Consider the following 15,089-nt stretch of genomic DNA (forward strand, 5'->3'; position numbering starts at 1 on the left):
ATTCAGATTTAACATTTCTGTTTTTGTGCAGAATTAATTGAAATGAAATGAAACCAACAGGGAAATGAGTTCCGCAGTGCGCTCGCAGTAATAAACATGCATTGATGAAACAAGCTCGGCTGTCTGAAAAACCAAACAATGCACTCGAGCGCATTTAAAGGCTGGCAGATGATCAAACATGACAGGCTCACGTTTCTGAGGCGTCTCCGGCGGCACCTTATGACAACAGCAGCTAGCATGCAGCTCGAGAGAGAAGACAGTTTCCACACAGAACAACTCAAGACGCCGCTCATTACTTTTTTTCTCTGAATTCACCTTTCTGCTGATTCCTGCTGGCTGCCAGCCAGTCTTCACCCCCGCTGCCCTGACTGACTGATGGTTTAGTTCCGCCATTTTAATAAGCGTGCATTAGCATCCGGAGGGTCTCGTGTGGTTCCAAAATGCCACATTTGTTGTAACTAATGTTACACCCCAACATGCAATGTTGAGAATGTGCAAACTCAGGCCTGAAGTGACAAAGTGCAGGAAAAACAGCTGCAAACAAACTCCACAGGAACAAATGTTCTCGCTCCTGACTCTATCAGCCAGGTGCTCCCATCAACATTTACGTCTCAGCAAGCACCAAAACTCCGTCGCCCCGATGAACTAATGTGCTGTTGCATTTTAATGCAGTCCATTAAAATGGTGATTTCGCTCGGTGCAGTTGCTCATCTGATTTCCAGAAGATGGTGTGCACATCTTTGTCTGTGTTCTAGTCACAGACCCTGGATGAATTATTTATCAAAATCTGTTTTATCGTTAAGTTTGCTTCGTCTTCGTATCACTGCTTCCTGGCACAAACACTTTATTTTGAAAAAACACACAGGAAATACTTCACGAATTCTTACTGCTAATTAGCAAAGATGTCATAAGGAACCTTTGCACCTTTAGATATTTTCTTATTGCCGACACAGATATACAGTGGGAGGACGCATCTGTGTGTCTTGTTCTACTGTCTTCAACATGATAACCTGGCCGGAGGAAGCTTCCGGTAGATTTTAAAGTGTTCTTTTGTCCCATTTTTCATAATCAGGGAGCAAAACATTAATGGAGGGATTCAAGAAAAGCATGCAAAAATCAAACACCAGGTTATTTTTCTGTGTTGTGTTTTAAAGCAAAGATTATCGCCCCCCCCCCCCCCCCCCCCCACCCACCCACCCCTCCACATACCCCTGCAGGGAGCTGTCGGCCGTGGAATTGTGTGAATTGGGGTGAATCACACATGAGCTCTTGCACATAACCTGCAGTTCTTCACATTTCTATAGAGATGAGACAAAAGCAGAGCAAACAGACGAGACGAGAGGAGACGAGAAGCACTGCTACCACAGAGCTGCTTCACAGGACGGTGAGACAATCCGGCGTTTAAGCTGAGAATTAAGTCAAGGCTCAAAAGAAGATGGATGAATAGATGAATAAGTCGATGGCTGCTGTCAAGTCGGGATGTATCACTTTGAAACTTCTGCGTAGGCTTTCAAACTTATTGACATTTATCATAATCCAGCTCTGTGGTGTTGACACACTTTCCGCGACGTCCCGACGCCGCCTGAATTAAATTTGCGAGGGGAAAATGTGCTTCCGACATTTATGTCCCCCTCAGGATGAATTGTGATCGCTTCTGTGAAAGTCAGTTGTAAGTCAGGTGTTTAAGCATGTAGCCCAAAGCACCAGTGTCCCCAGTTTATCTCCAAAGAGGCTGGGGCGCGGCAGCCTGATTGAAAACATACTTCCAAAGAGCGATTCATCTTAAACAGTGGGAGCTCCTCGTCTCCTCTATGCAGTGTTTCAAAGCAATGTCACTATGGCCGGTAGCCTGTATGTCACCATTTATCTTCGCGTGTTTGCGCATTTTGCATACAGATGCTGCCCCGAGTCGCAAACCTCCATCCATTTAAGAAGGCGTCCAAATGTCAATCGTGACCCCCCCCCCCCCCCCCCCTTTCCCGACAGCACTGAACTTTCAGCGACAGACGACTGGGGAGCTAAAGAGGGGAAGAGGATGAGAGACAAGGTGGAAGCAAAGGCGGGTGAGGTGCGTCGGGTGCAGTCGGCGCCGGAGTGAAGAGCGAAACAACCGTTTAGCGCTGCGAAATTTGTTGCCAAGGGCGGAAGAAGTGGTCCGGGGTGGAGAAGGTGAAGAGTAGGAGGAGGACGGAGCTCCTCGAGAGGTTGATTACACTGTTTATACCTGCAATTGTTATCTTGGAGCCGCTACTTATCTCATCTTATCCCATCTCCTAGGCCTCGTCTCTAAAACTCCCTTTGTGTCTCTCTCCTTGTCCTTCGCTCCCACCCATCACGGACACTATCAGGGCATTTTGAGTGCTAATTCCAGATTTTAAGGAACACTGAGGTTTCCAAATTGCGTGGATAGAGTTCTTCTCCAGACCCAGACATGCAGTTTGCACAGCTTAGCAGGTCAAAGTCCTCCTGCCTGAATGACCTCAGCCCACGTTGTTGCAGGAACATTCAGTTCCAAATAGTCGGAGGCATTTTTGTGGCCCAACAAATTTTTTTTTTGATTATTCATGTGCAGACATGATGAAAGAACTTTGCAATGTTCAATGCTCACGTGCGTCGCACAGACTAAATCGGTTTGAAGCCGACAATAAGAAGGCTTAACAGAAGGCCACCAACCTGCTTTTGTTTCCTCAGTTGTTTCTCCTCTTATATCATTATGTATTTTATTTAAATGCTACATCAAAGATTTAGTACAGCTTTAGAAAATGTTCTGTTCTCTAAAATACCTGTTTTACCCAAGATTAAGTGCAATTCTTTCAGAAAATACAATTAAATCATCCATGTAATACAATGTAATGGAATTTAGTTTGTGTGGCACAAACCCAGACAGACCTAATGACCTTTGACCTTGAGGCATCAAAGGATTTCAGGAAAAAGAAGATGAATACAAGAGCCTAAGAGGCCACCCTCTTCTCAGGAACAACGGGGGATTAATGTTGCTTTAAGTCCTCACATTTGCAGTCAGTTACAGTTAAAGGAGCCATTTTAATTCCTGGACAAAACAGGAACACAAAGTGGGTGTGGTGCTGTGCTCCAGATGGGGGTCGTGAAGGTTCCAGCCTTTGATTGTTGCTGCCTGATTGGCAGTAGGAAATAGTCTTCAATCGGACCACTGGAAGAGGTCAATCAGAATCAGAGCACCTAGCAACGTTGGTCAGGAGGTACGAGACTTCCGCGCCGCCGCATCAACCGCCTCCACTGCCTCCGCCCCTTCCTCACACCCTCCTCCCATCAGCCGTCACCTCACCTTCAAAATGCTCCAGCTCCCCTTTACCACCCTCCACCCCCCCGTCCTCTTGGGGCCTCCGCTCCTCTGGCGGCTCTGCACCAGACCTCCGGAGCTCTGTCCACCCCCCGTCAGATATATTAAATATGTCATCACATTCAAATCTGCTCTTAAACCCCATCTTTTCCTACTGCCCCCCGCCCCTCCCAAGTAAACTGGTTAATATCCATGTTGTTTTTATGTTTATGGTTACATTTATGGTTTATCATTTATATTTAATGTTCAGACCTTCAATGTTTTATATACTCTTAAGCCAGTTTTGTGCTGTAGTGAATGTGTGTAGTTTGGTGCCAAGACCAACACGTTCTTGCTAGTTTTCATACAAAATTGACATTCCTGTTTAAGAATCTATATTCAACCTTTTTCATTGCGACAATATTAAAAGTATAAGGCAGCCAAGATCTCTAAAGCCTTTTTTTAAATTTTGTACTTTCTAAAAATTTTCCACTTTCTAAAAATGGTGGTTTTGGTCAAGGACCGTCTGCCAAGCTTCAGCAAAAGGGGATATTTTGCTGTTACTGATGGGAGAATATTTCCTTTGGTGCCAAAGAACAAAGCAGAAACAACGGCGGAGTCAGGAACAGAACCCAAACAGACATATTCAAACCAGTTTTCCTAAACCTTTAATGAAGGCATGATGAGGACCAAACTAAATAAAACTAAAACTAAATATCACCAAAACCTCTGTGACTAACATATCCTGACAGATGGTCCATCCCATCTGCACCCTCTGTGACAGGAACCAAACTGAGGAGCCTGGATGTGGCCAAGAAGAAATTTCATGCTAAAATGACATGCTGGCAGTCAGGATTCACACAAAATCCCCTTTTGGGCCGGATGAAGGATGGACAAAGGGAAGAGAACGGCCTGCAGCTGCAGCGTCGATGTTCCAGCAACAGCTGAAACTGATGGTTTTCTATGCATTTGCTCTGCAGCTTCACATTTTCAAAGAGAAAAGGCCTTTAAAATGTTTCATTTTTTTCAAGGTGCTTTTAAAGAGACACAGCTGAATGTGGAGAACATTCCATTCTGGAAGCCGATGCCTCTTTTGTGCAGCGAAATGAATTGGGACATACCAGAACGGCTTCTAGAACACGAAGCACCGAGCGCAAATGAAGTGGACAAATACATAAACGTGTCAGCTGTTGCACATTCAAGCCACAGTCCCGCTGCCTCTGTTTGTGCCCATGCATCCAAAATCTACTGTCTGATGCCAAACGGCAAGAAGCAAGGATTAAAGCAGCTGCACCGCTGATCTAACGAGGGCTATTGTCATCATCACCGCATCTGTCAGCATGTTCAGCAGCTCCAAACAAAAGGAATTAACCATATTTCTTCCTCCCTGGCAACGTGCGCATACAGCACCAGCAGCCAGAACCCAGTCTGAGGCTTATGGGTATTGGAATTACACTTATTTAAGCCCCAAATGGACTTGAGGTGGCGAGAGTTTACACAGAGAAGTTATCTGGGACGGCTGGGTGCGACTGAAGCCGCAGAGCAGAAGAGGATTTTGAAAAACTTGTCATGCTTGTTCAGTTGTGCGCACCAGAAGTAACCTAAAATAACACCAAAACCAGGCAGGATGATGAAAATGCTGAACTCCACATCCAGGGTGTGTATTTTCCGGCGCGTATTGTTGTTCGCAGCCGTTTGTGTGCATCTGAGCGTGTGCATTTACAGTGGATTGATGTCATTAATTAAACCGGGGGAATGAGGGTGCCAAGCTCGATACTGATGACAGTAGAATGAAGGAATCAGGGCTTAAATCTGCCAGAAACACACGCTCAGTGCAGAAACTCACTTTAATCACAATCTGGACCCCACCAACACACACACACATGCACACACACACACGCACACAGAGTCAAATCTTGATACTGAAGCTTTTATGTCTAATGCTCTTCGCGGAGAGAGACAAGCGCAGATGGAGTCACGACGGTATTTGATTAAGAAGAGGAAGTAACATGATTGAATTTTCTCTGTCTCCTTTGAGATGTGACTGCGAAACACGGTTCACTTCAGGCCTCCCAGGTCTTTGTTAATCAATCCCTAAAAGTTACCGTTAGAATATGCAGGGTGCAGTATCATCTGTCGATAGATGGTTTTTTATTCATTTTTTAAGCAGACTCAATTATTGACTTAGAGACAGAAAGTCAAATCACGGTCTCAAATTTTGAATATTGATGAGAGATTTTTATCACTAATTAAAGCATAAGTGGAAAGAATTGAAACATGTTTGCGTCTGCATAAAGTTCCTATTTGCTGACACAGCGAGATTCTGTCTGAATCTCTGTGATTACCTTTTCTATATACACACACACCGGTGCCACCTTTTTCGCCTTTTTTCCCCTGTAAAATCCATATAAGATAAATTGGTTTATACTACTCATAAAATAGTTCACGTCCAATCCAAGCAGGGTTCAGTTCATGCCTAAATGCCACAGGACTTTATCATAAAGTCTGGATTTCTAACCCGGGTTTGATTCAAGAGTTTTGTCTCAAGTTTGCGATAATACATCCAGATTTACTCACTGGTGGGAAGAGGGGAAACGGGAGGTGTGTGTGTGGGGGGGGGGGGGGGGGGGGGGGGGCATTAATGTTTTGCTCCCTGATTATGAAAAATGGGAAAAAAGAACACTTTAAAATCTACCGGAAGCTTCCTATCTAAAGGTGCAAAGAAAAAGGGGTATTTTAAAAATTGGTTCAGTATCAAACTTTTAAGCCCTCTTTGCTTGGCAGCATCATTATTTCAACAAGAAGGGTTTTTTTCATATAGCTGGATCAAGTTCAGAGGAAACTGAGTGAAACCGAGTGGCATCAAGACTGTGGGCACGATGTCGGGATACGAAGAGACAAAAGAGACGTGGAAAGAGGCCAGCAGAGAGAGGGAGCGCTGCCTTTGTGTCTGACGGTGGGGTTCGAGCTCCCAGGCGAGAATAACTACTGAGAGGTAGTCTCCTTTCCATGTCTTCTGGGGTATCATCCAACACAGGGGTCACAGCGCTGCAGCTGGTTTTCTTCTTGTGTTGATGCTGCATGCGTGAGGTTTCCCAAAATCCCTGATCTCAACACTTGTGCAAGGGATGAACTCCACTCATATTTCGAGGCTTATGAGCGGATCGGCAGGCACTTGGCTGCACAGATGAGGTCCCTGAGCACAACGGAGCCGGCGTGCTTTGACACAGATCAGAAAGGAGTTTTCTGGGTAATACCCCGCCGTAGCTGCAGGGACTTGCCGTGTTTGCCCTCAACAGGGCCAGAAATAGAAGCTTATGAGAGATCGGATTCATAGTTTGGTAAATATTGCCAGCCATTTGGTGACTGGTGCAGTTGTTGATCATGTTTGATAGCTCTCTTCAATTAACAGCAATCTCAGACCCATTTTCACGCTCTAATAGTTGAATTAGTTGCCTTTTTAAAGCTAAAGAGAGCTGTCAGCATCTGTCCTTCCATCTTGAGCCCATGCTGAGAAAGCTTTTCTTCCTCTCTTTGTAAACAAATTACAGTCCATTATATCTCGGCTTTCCCCCCCATTCATCCCATTCACATCCCTTTTCTTCTCTTACCTACAATCTTGTCTTGTGTGGAACTGATGACAGCATTTTGTTTGTTTTAAGCAGTGCATGCAAGCCTCTGTCTCTCCCTGATGGAGGTTTCTTTCTTTCTTTCTTTCTTTCTTTCTTTCTTTCTTTCTTTCTTTCTTTCTTTCTTTCTTTCTTTCTTTCTTTCTTTCTTTCTTTCTTTCTTTCTTTCTTTCTTTCTTTCTTTCTTGTTGGCATTGCAAACTTTCCATTTCTGCAGAAACTTGAAGCGCCTGATGGCCACAGTTTCGGTGCTTTGCGGCAGTTCTCTTGCATTGATTCGTTATTCTCTTTCTGCTTCCTTCAGGGGAGATCTGTGCTTTTAAGATCTACGGCCAGGACGCCCCGTTTGAAGCGGTGGTGCTGAATCGCACATCTGGAGAGGGCGTCCTGAGAGCCAGCAGCCCTGTCGACTGCGAGAGCCAGAAGGAATACACCTTCATAATCCAGGCTTACGACTGCGGAGCTGGTCCGGGCGGGGCCGACTGGAAGAAATCCCACAAGTGAGTGGACCCGGCGATTTCGATGTTTAGCGGCGCTTTCGAGAGGTCAGCCCCGATTGTTTCCATCAACGGCTATTCATGGCTTGTCAGTGAGAAGAGAAAATAAGGGTGAATGATATTCACCATGTGGCTTATGTTGCCTCAAGCGGCACTTATGGAGATGGAAACTGTCAAAATGCATATTAAAGCTGTCACACAGAGATAATTGTTATTTATCTTTAATAATTCACGGGTTGCAGTCAAAGCACCTCTTGTGCAAAGTGGGCAGAGGGAACAAATGCTAGCAGCACAGATGACTCGCTCAGTGCTGAAGGTCAGAACTATCCAATATTAAAAATTCAAATCTCCCCACTGTAACAAAACAGTTGCTTTTCTGACCACATAACCTCTGATGCAAATGACATTTTTACTTTAAGACATTTGTCTCAGCTAAGCTCTTCCCCGCCCCATTTTCGTCCTTCTATCTCGCATCTGCAGCGGCAGATTTAGGATAAATCTCCCTAATGATCCATCATGTGTGTCCTTTCTTGTGTGTGGCAGCCGTACGTGAAATAGACTGGCAGGCAGGCGGATTGGCTCGGACAGCAGCAAATCAAATCCTCTGGTCCTTCGCTCTCGGGCGCGGAGACGCTAAAATAAGATTCTGCGGGCTCTGCGCTGAAGTGAAGCAAGACAGAGAGGAATTTATCAGCTCAGAGTTCTGTGAAGAATTTCACTGCTGCACAGTGTGTGTGTGTGTGTGTGTGTGTGTGTGTGTGTGTGGTAGAGAGAGAGACATTATCACTGTAGGCCACTCCAAACAGGCCTCATTAAACTAATGTCATTAATTATCCAGATGTGCTTTGCCAGATACACCAAGTGTTGTTGTCACACGAGGTCAGAGATGGACAAAACCCGGTAATAAATCTGAATTACGACTTCATTTATATTCCTGATAGCAGTGGGCAGTGGCCCTAGCTGATATCCTTCAGATGAGATTGCGCGTTTTACGTGCGAGGGAGGGATATTGATTGAGCTCTGCCTCCATCAGGAGATCTCTGCACACTGAGCTCTGTTCTGCAGTTGAAGGGCCATTTTAGCACGGTGAGCAGAGTCCTCCTGACAAAGGCAGAAGATCATCCACGGGAGATCAGAGGTTCGGATCGATGTACCACTTGAGTTCAACGTCATTCACTCGCTGCCTTTTCACTAATTCAACACTCTGAAGTGAGATAATGTTGGTCCATAGCTAAAGAGTCTCCATCGCGTTATCTGTGTCCCACTTCTTCTGCCCTTCCGTGGAGACGCTCTATCAGTGGGACAGTATTGTATGGACGAAAATACAGATAAAAAGGTTCCTAACAGTTCGCTCAAAAAAGTAAATAATGCAGTGAAGAGTGAAAGAAAATGGCGGTTTTAACAGTTTCTGCTCATAGACCCCCACTTCTCTGCCTTCCCACCTCTTTCTTCACACCCCAACCTGTCTTTTATTCCCTCATTAAAGGGCGGTGGTTCATATCCAGGTCAACGATGTCAACGAGTTCAGCCCTGTGTTTCGGGAGCCCCTCTACAAAGCATCGTTAACAGAGGGCAAGATTTACGACAGCATTCTGCAGGTATTTGCTGTTTTAAACCATCCGTGATTATCTTTTGGACTGGATATGATAAGAATCTCCATAAATGTTGCAGGTGGAGGCCTGGGACCAGGACTGCTCGCCTCAGTACAGCCAAATCTGCAACTATGAAATCGTCACTGCTGGGACTCCATTTGCCATAGACCGCAATGGTGAGTGTGTGTGTGTGTGTGTGTGTGCGTGTGTGTGTGTGTGTGTGTGTGTGTGTGTGTGTGTGTGTGTGTGTGTGGATTGGATCAGAGATGGGGTAGTCATTATAATTGCAGACATGATGAAGAGTGAAGTCTGTCTGCAAGAAGGTACAACAAGGATATCCAAAACCTATTATCCTAGGACGCCTCAAGGCTTAATTCACCTTAATTCAATTTAAAAAGCAGATTAATTGTGATTTAGTTTTGTTTGATGTAAAATTGAAGCGCCAACCCCTCACTTTGCTGTACGTTCTTCCATAGCTGTGCTGCACTCGAAGCCGCCGATACAAGCTTCGGATAAATAAAACTTCCCGACAGGCTCGGAATGAAAGGCTAAAATAGGCTCGCTGTGCCATTTCTGCCGGACCCATAACTCACTCCTCATCATATCACCAATTATAACTGCCCTGTCTCTCTTTTAGACTCTCTCATCGCTGATCTCAGGACCACAGAAACTTTCTGTGTGAACCTGCAGGGAATGTCAAATAGATGCAGCGATGCACTCACTGAAAGACTTACAGTGTAGTAAAAATATACTTTGATAAAGAATAAAAGGCAGGAAATCAGCTGTTATCTGTTGGGGAACGTGCGTTGATGTGAGCGGAGATCCAGAAAACCAAGATAAATGTGTAAGAACGGAAGGAGCCCTTGTCTATCGATTGCTGGCCAGCAATGTACTCGATCAAAAGGAAAGGGTCCGATACTAATTAAGTCTAAGTGTTATCGCCACCTAGTGGAGCTGGACGTGCCTCGTTCAATAAATGGATTTCCTTCTGTGTGTGCGTACCTGGACAGGGACGGTAATCTGATGGGTGGGTCTGGCTCTAATCGCACCCTGAATGGCTTTGACCTTGAGTTTGATTAATATCACACAGCGGGTCTGAGATGCTAAATTGGGTCTCAGTTGGATCCGCTTGGTCCTGTATCGAGCTCCTTTTTCTCACATCTCTGGAGAGCCTGGCGTTTTGCCGCCCACGCTAGCTTTGGATCAAAGATTGGAGACTTCAGTCCCACTCTGACCTCCCAACCTTTATCACCCTCTGACAGCTCTTGTCTGAGCGTCTGTGTCTTGAAGGGGTTCCTCCTGCCTCCACGGCGCCTTCTTCCCCTCGTCTTACCGCTCTTTTCCCCTCTTTTCTTCTCCGCCACTCTGACAGCAATCAGAGTGACAACCTTTCGCGCAGCTAAGCCATCAGATGCAAATCACAAGTAAACAGCTTAAGTCATGCCTTCAGGCATGAAGTCAGTGTGTGTGTGGGGGGGGGTGATGAAATGGAAATGAATATGTTGGTGGCACCATCTGAGAGAGTATGTGTATGAAAGTCTCACATTTATCATTAACCTAAAATACTTGACGGATTATTAACAGCGTTAACACTGATAAAGAGCTCTGACCTGACTGATGAGTCTTATTACACAGTGCAGCTCTTACACATCATTCTGAAGAGATTTTTCACCTCTGCATGAATGTAAAACTTTGTAACATTGTATTATACCATAGTACAAAGCAGATAAGTGGATATATATCTAAATAATACATTTTATTATGGTAATTTAATCTGTTGATGAAGCACAATTTAATAATATTCCTCTGTTTTTTTATTTGCTGAAAAAGAGCTCCATTTAAAAAAAAAATCAACTGTCTTTCTTGGTTACCATGGTTACAGTTCACTTTTGCAATCTTTGCATTGAATGATTCAGACATTCAGGTGAACCACAATGGTCATGAGACCTTGAGTTGTCAATAAAAGAAAAAAACCTTTACACAAAGATAGATCTTAGCTTTTAATGATCACTGATTTAATGAAAAAATGTTGCCAACACTTGAATGTAGAAGTTGTAGGAACTTTTTTTTGTTTCGCTCTGAGTGGGTGAATAATTGGGTTTCCCTTCCCTCAGGTAACATCAGAAACACGGAGCGGCTGAGCTTCGAGAAGCAGCAGAGCTACCAGATCACGGTGACGGCGTTCGACTGCGGTCAGAAGAGAGCAAAGAAGGACGCAGCCGTGCACATTGACGTCAAGCCCGTCTGCAAACCTGGGTGGCAAGGTCAGAGCTGCAGAAATGTCCTCAGGATACGTCCATCTACGTTGAGAAAGGCGCTATTCTTATGAGGATTAAGCCTCCTTTAAAAACAAGTCAGAAACGGCATCATTAAAACCGAAAACCAACCGCTTTTGAACATATGCTGGCCCCCGGGGGAATCGTGATTTTAGAACAATGTTCTCTCAAGGAGGCCTGCCAAAGCTCTCCAGAGTCGACTGGAGTGTTTTTCCTTAACATGTGAGCAGCTTGGCATTCGATCCAGTCCGTCTCCCCCGCCGCTGCACTTCTCAGCACTGACAGCAGCTCAGAAGTCAAAATCACACAGGAACGAGGGAGGTGGAGGAAGGAGAGACGGGGGACGCGACGGCCCGGAGGAGGAGGGAATAAAACAAAAGACGGAATATTGTCATTAAAATCTCCAGCATGAGGAAAACTCTTTATTTCACAGCAAGCGTGAGCAGAGAACTCCTTCTGCCTGTATTAGAATGCCCATTTTTAGCTTCTGGGAGCCATTTCCCCCATTTTTTTGTGAGTTTAAACTGGGATATCTCACAGTATGACACCTAATTGTAAAAAAAGAGGTCACTTTAAATTCAGATGGCAGCCAGACTTTCAGATGCGTGGCTGCAAAGGGAGCAAGTGCCGAATGTGGCATAAATGTCAGCTGTTGGGGGTTTGGGACTCTCAATCAGACAAATGTCAGCGCCTATCACAGAGGGAGATACAGTCAGGAGAGGGCAGAAATGGCTTTAGAACTTTGTGTGAATGTCACCCGTGTGTACTCCGCAGCTCCAAAATGCCAGTTGTGTTTAACACTGTCAGCCTGAAGGAACAAAGGCAGTTTGAGGCTGTTTAAATGACTAAAATAAAGAAACAATGCAGGGGAGTCAGCCGACAAAACAATGACAGAATGACTAAAAGAAGCATCTGCCGGCACATCCGCCGTCATCTCCACAGCTGTCGCGACGTTCCTCGTAATTCTACTCGTGGGGGGGGGGGGGGTCGCGATGTGCAATCACACTGCACGAGGAAGATGAAATTTGAATCAAAAGGAAAAAAGTGTTTGAAAGTGTTTTGGCACGCGGAGGTCAACCGCGTTTCTGCGGCTGTTTTGTTGAGGTGCCTCCTAGACATTCCCAGGGCTCCTCTTCCCTTCTCACTCCTCCTCACTTCTACCTCAGCTACCCTTCTATGTAACGCAGAGAGAGATTCTCGAGAACTGCTCATTCATGTAGCGCCTGGGTAATAAAAATGTAAAATCTGGAAACCTGGCGCCGTGACTGACAGCTACAACAACTTTAACACCTTTCTACGGAGCTTGTCAGCTAAATCGGAATCCTCCAGTCTCCTTTTGTCTGCGCAACTTAAGTTCCCCTAAGTTGTCAGCCTTGTGTGGTTTGCTGTCAGTCTCTCCGCTCTGGGATATTTTCCATCCGTCTATGAGGAGGGGAAATAAATCAATTATTGTATCTAGAATGAAAAAGATTTCTGAATAACTGAATAGGATTTCCTATGGGGAGTGTCTGTACGCCCACATACTGAACATCCTGGACTGTTGACAGCCTGGCACAGAAATATCTGATGGATCCATCAGGGGTGACTTCAGGCACGGCCATGTGGTTATTTTTTACCTGCTAACGCTTTTGGGACTTTTGGTTTTTCAACCATCATGGTTTCATCTGGCTCAATAATGTCGACGTCGATCATGCGAACTTTGAGATCCTGCCTTAGATAATGCACGCATTTAAGGAAAACAGAGCATTTCCTGCGCACTTTGATCCCAACAAGCTTTTTCATCCCAGAGTGTACATCTAAAGGAACGTTAAATATACAGTGCAACAAAGTATGACGTCAGAATCGTACGAATTATCCTGTGAAACTCTCAGGGATGCGCCGAAAATAGCGTTAATGGTGCCATAGCCTCTCAAGCAGCTTCGTATGTGCCGAATTTCTGTTGCAGCATTAGAAAAAACATAAACTCCATCCCGATCTTATGCCCTCAAAGGTTGGAACAAGCGGGTGGACTATGAGCCAGGGACAGGAAGCAGGCCGCTGTTTCCCAAAATGCGCTTGGAAACATGCGAGGGTCCCCTGTCGGGCGTGAAGGTCTTAGTGGAGCTGCAGACCAGTCACATCGGGAAGGGCTGCGACCGGGAGACGTACTCGGAGAAGTCTCTGCAGAAGCTCTGCGGTAAGTGGAGACAACAAAGAGGCGACGTGGGAAGACAGAAGCAGAGGAAAGATGTGCTTTGTTCAAAGATGTTATTCTGAGCTCTTTCTGTCAGATGAGGAGGACGAAGGATCAAAGGGCAGGACTGCTAATGAGAGATGAGCCCAAATGAAGCTGTCAGAGCTGTCTTTAATTATCCTGTCAGGCTAATATACATTAAGATGCTTAGAACATACTATGGCATGAGAGGATAAGCAGGGTTACTTAACACGTGTCACGCAGGAAGGGAAATAGCTATTTTAAGGCTCCGTCTCGGCTGTTGTGTCTCTGAAACGGAGCAGGCGCAGCGTCGGGCAGCACCGACCTCCTCCCTGCCCCCAGCCCTTCTGCAAACTGGACGGCGTCGCTCCTCAGCGACAGCGGCCGAGACAACGACCTCATCTACAGGTTCGCCGGGCGTCAGGCGGCCAACGTCCCGGATCACGTGGTCCCCCAAAACCTGACGGACCAGTTCACCGTGGCGACGTGGATGAAACACGGGCCCAGTCCGGGCCTGCGGGCCGAGAAGGAAACCATACTGTGTAACTCTGATAAGACCGGTACGGAAACCGTTTCGACTAAAGTTAAATCACAGTGATGTTAATGTCTCGCGTTTGACCTTTTGTTTTTTTTTCTTATGTCACTCCTGCTTCCCCCCCCCACATTTATAATTAAAGTCTCTGTCACATTAGCTTGCAAATACATTTAAAAGATGTCTTCAGGGTTAGAGCTAATTGGTTTTACTCTAACGCAACCTGTTCAACCAAAGAACGCGTGTTGTAACTCCATGACGGTCTGGAGACTATTAACTTATATTTAATTTCATATAATGACGCATTTTTAATAGCATAAAGTAGATAGAAAGACTGACAGTAAAAATAATGTGGCTGACTGCAGCGCTTTCAGTCACAATCGCATCATAATAGAATGATAACTGGACATTTCCATAGATTACATACTATTACTTTCTGAAAAGGCGTGCTCATTAATGCCCGTTCACGTTCACTTATGATTTTATGTGGTCCTCCTGTTCCAGAGATGAACCGCCACCATTACTCGCTCTACGTTCACAACTGCCGCCTGGTGTTCCTGCTTAGGAGAGATTTCATCCAGGTCGACGCTTTCAGACCTGCCGAGTTCCACTGGAAACTGGAGCAGGTGAGCTCCGTGTGTGTGTGTGTGTGTGTGTGCGCATTGCAGACTCCAGCTAATTCTCTGCAGCAGGTGAGGGTTTATAATTATTCATATAGAGAAGATAGAGGCTCTCCATTCTAATTATAAAAGGCCCTCCATCACTTTCTTTAGCTCACTACACACACACACACACACACACATATACACACACACGCCTGTACACTTGCACATACACCCAAATATGAAGCCTGGTTAGTGATCGAGCTCACAGCAGGGCTCAAGCTTCAAGGGTATTTTTGAGGTAATATGAGCCAACCCTCTGTTACAGCCCATCCTGCTGTCACCCGCTGGTTCATGAAAGGCTGTCTAAGAAAAGCAGTTTGGCTTGAGGGGCGTCGTTATCTTCAGTATTTGGAGCCAAAAGTAACCATATATGGGGGGAAGAGGGCGGAGCCAGGGGAGGGGTACG

At 45.5% G+C, this 15,089-nt stretch overlaps 1 protein-coding gene across 2 annotated transcripts in view; it reads left to right on the top strand.

Annotated features, from left to right (window-relative positions):
* Window positions 1–15,089, top strand: part of clstn2a (calsyntenin 2a) — a 67,545-nt gene that overhangs the window by 38,658 nt on the left and 13,798 nt on the right. For both annotated transcript variants that reach the window (XM_029830854.1, XM_029830855.1), the window contains exons 3-9: window positions 7,232–7,427; window positions 8,911–9,022; window positions 9,096–9,192; window positions 11,131–11,280; window positions 13,283–13,468; window positions 13,789–14,046; window positions 14,523–14,644. In XM_029830854.1, the coding sequence (XP_029686714.1) occupies window positions 7,232–7,427; window positions 8,911–9,022; window positions 9,096–9,192; window positions 11,131–11,280; window positions 13,283–13,468; window positions 13,789–14,046; window positions 14,523–14,644 (1,121 nt within the window). The remainder of the gene's footprint in view (window positions 1–7,231; window positions 7,428–8,910; window positions 9,023–9,095; window positions 9,193–11,130; window positions 11,281–13,282; window positions 13,469–13,788; window positions 14,047–14,522; window positions 14,645–15,089) is intronic.

The sequence above is a fragment of the Takifugu rubripes genome, chromosome 22, assembly GCF_901000725.2.
Source record: "Takifugu rubripes chromosome 22, fTakRub1.2, whole genome shotgun sequence".
Lineage (NCBI taxonomy): Eukaryota > Metazoa > Chordata > Actinopteri > Tetraodontiformes > Tetraodontidae > Takifugu > Takifugu rubripes.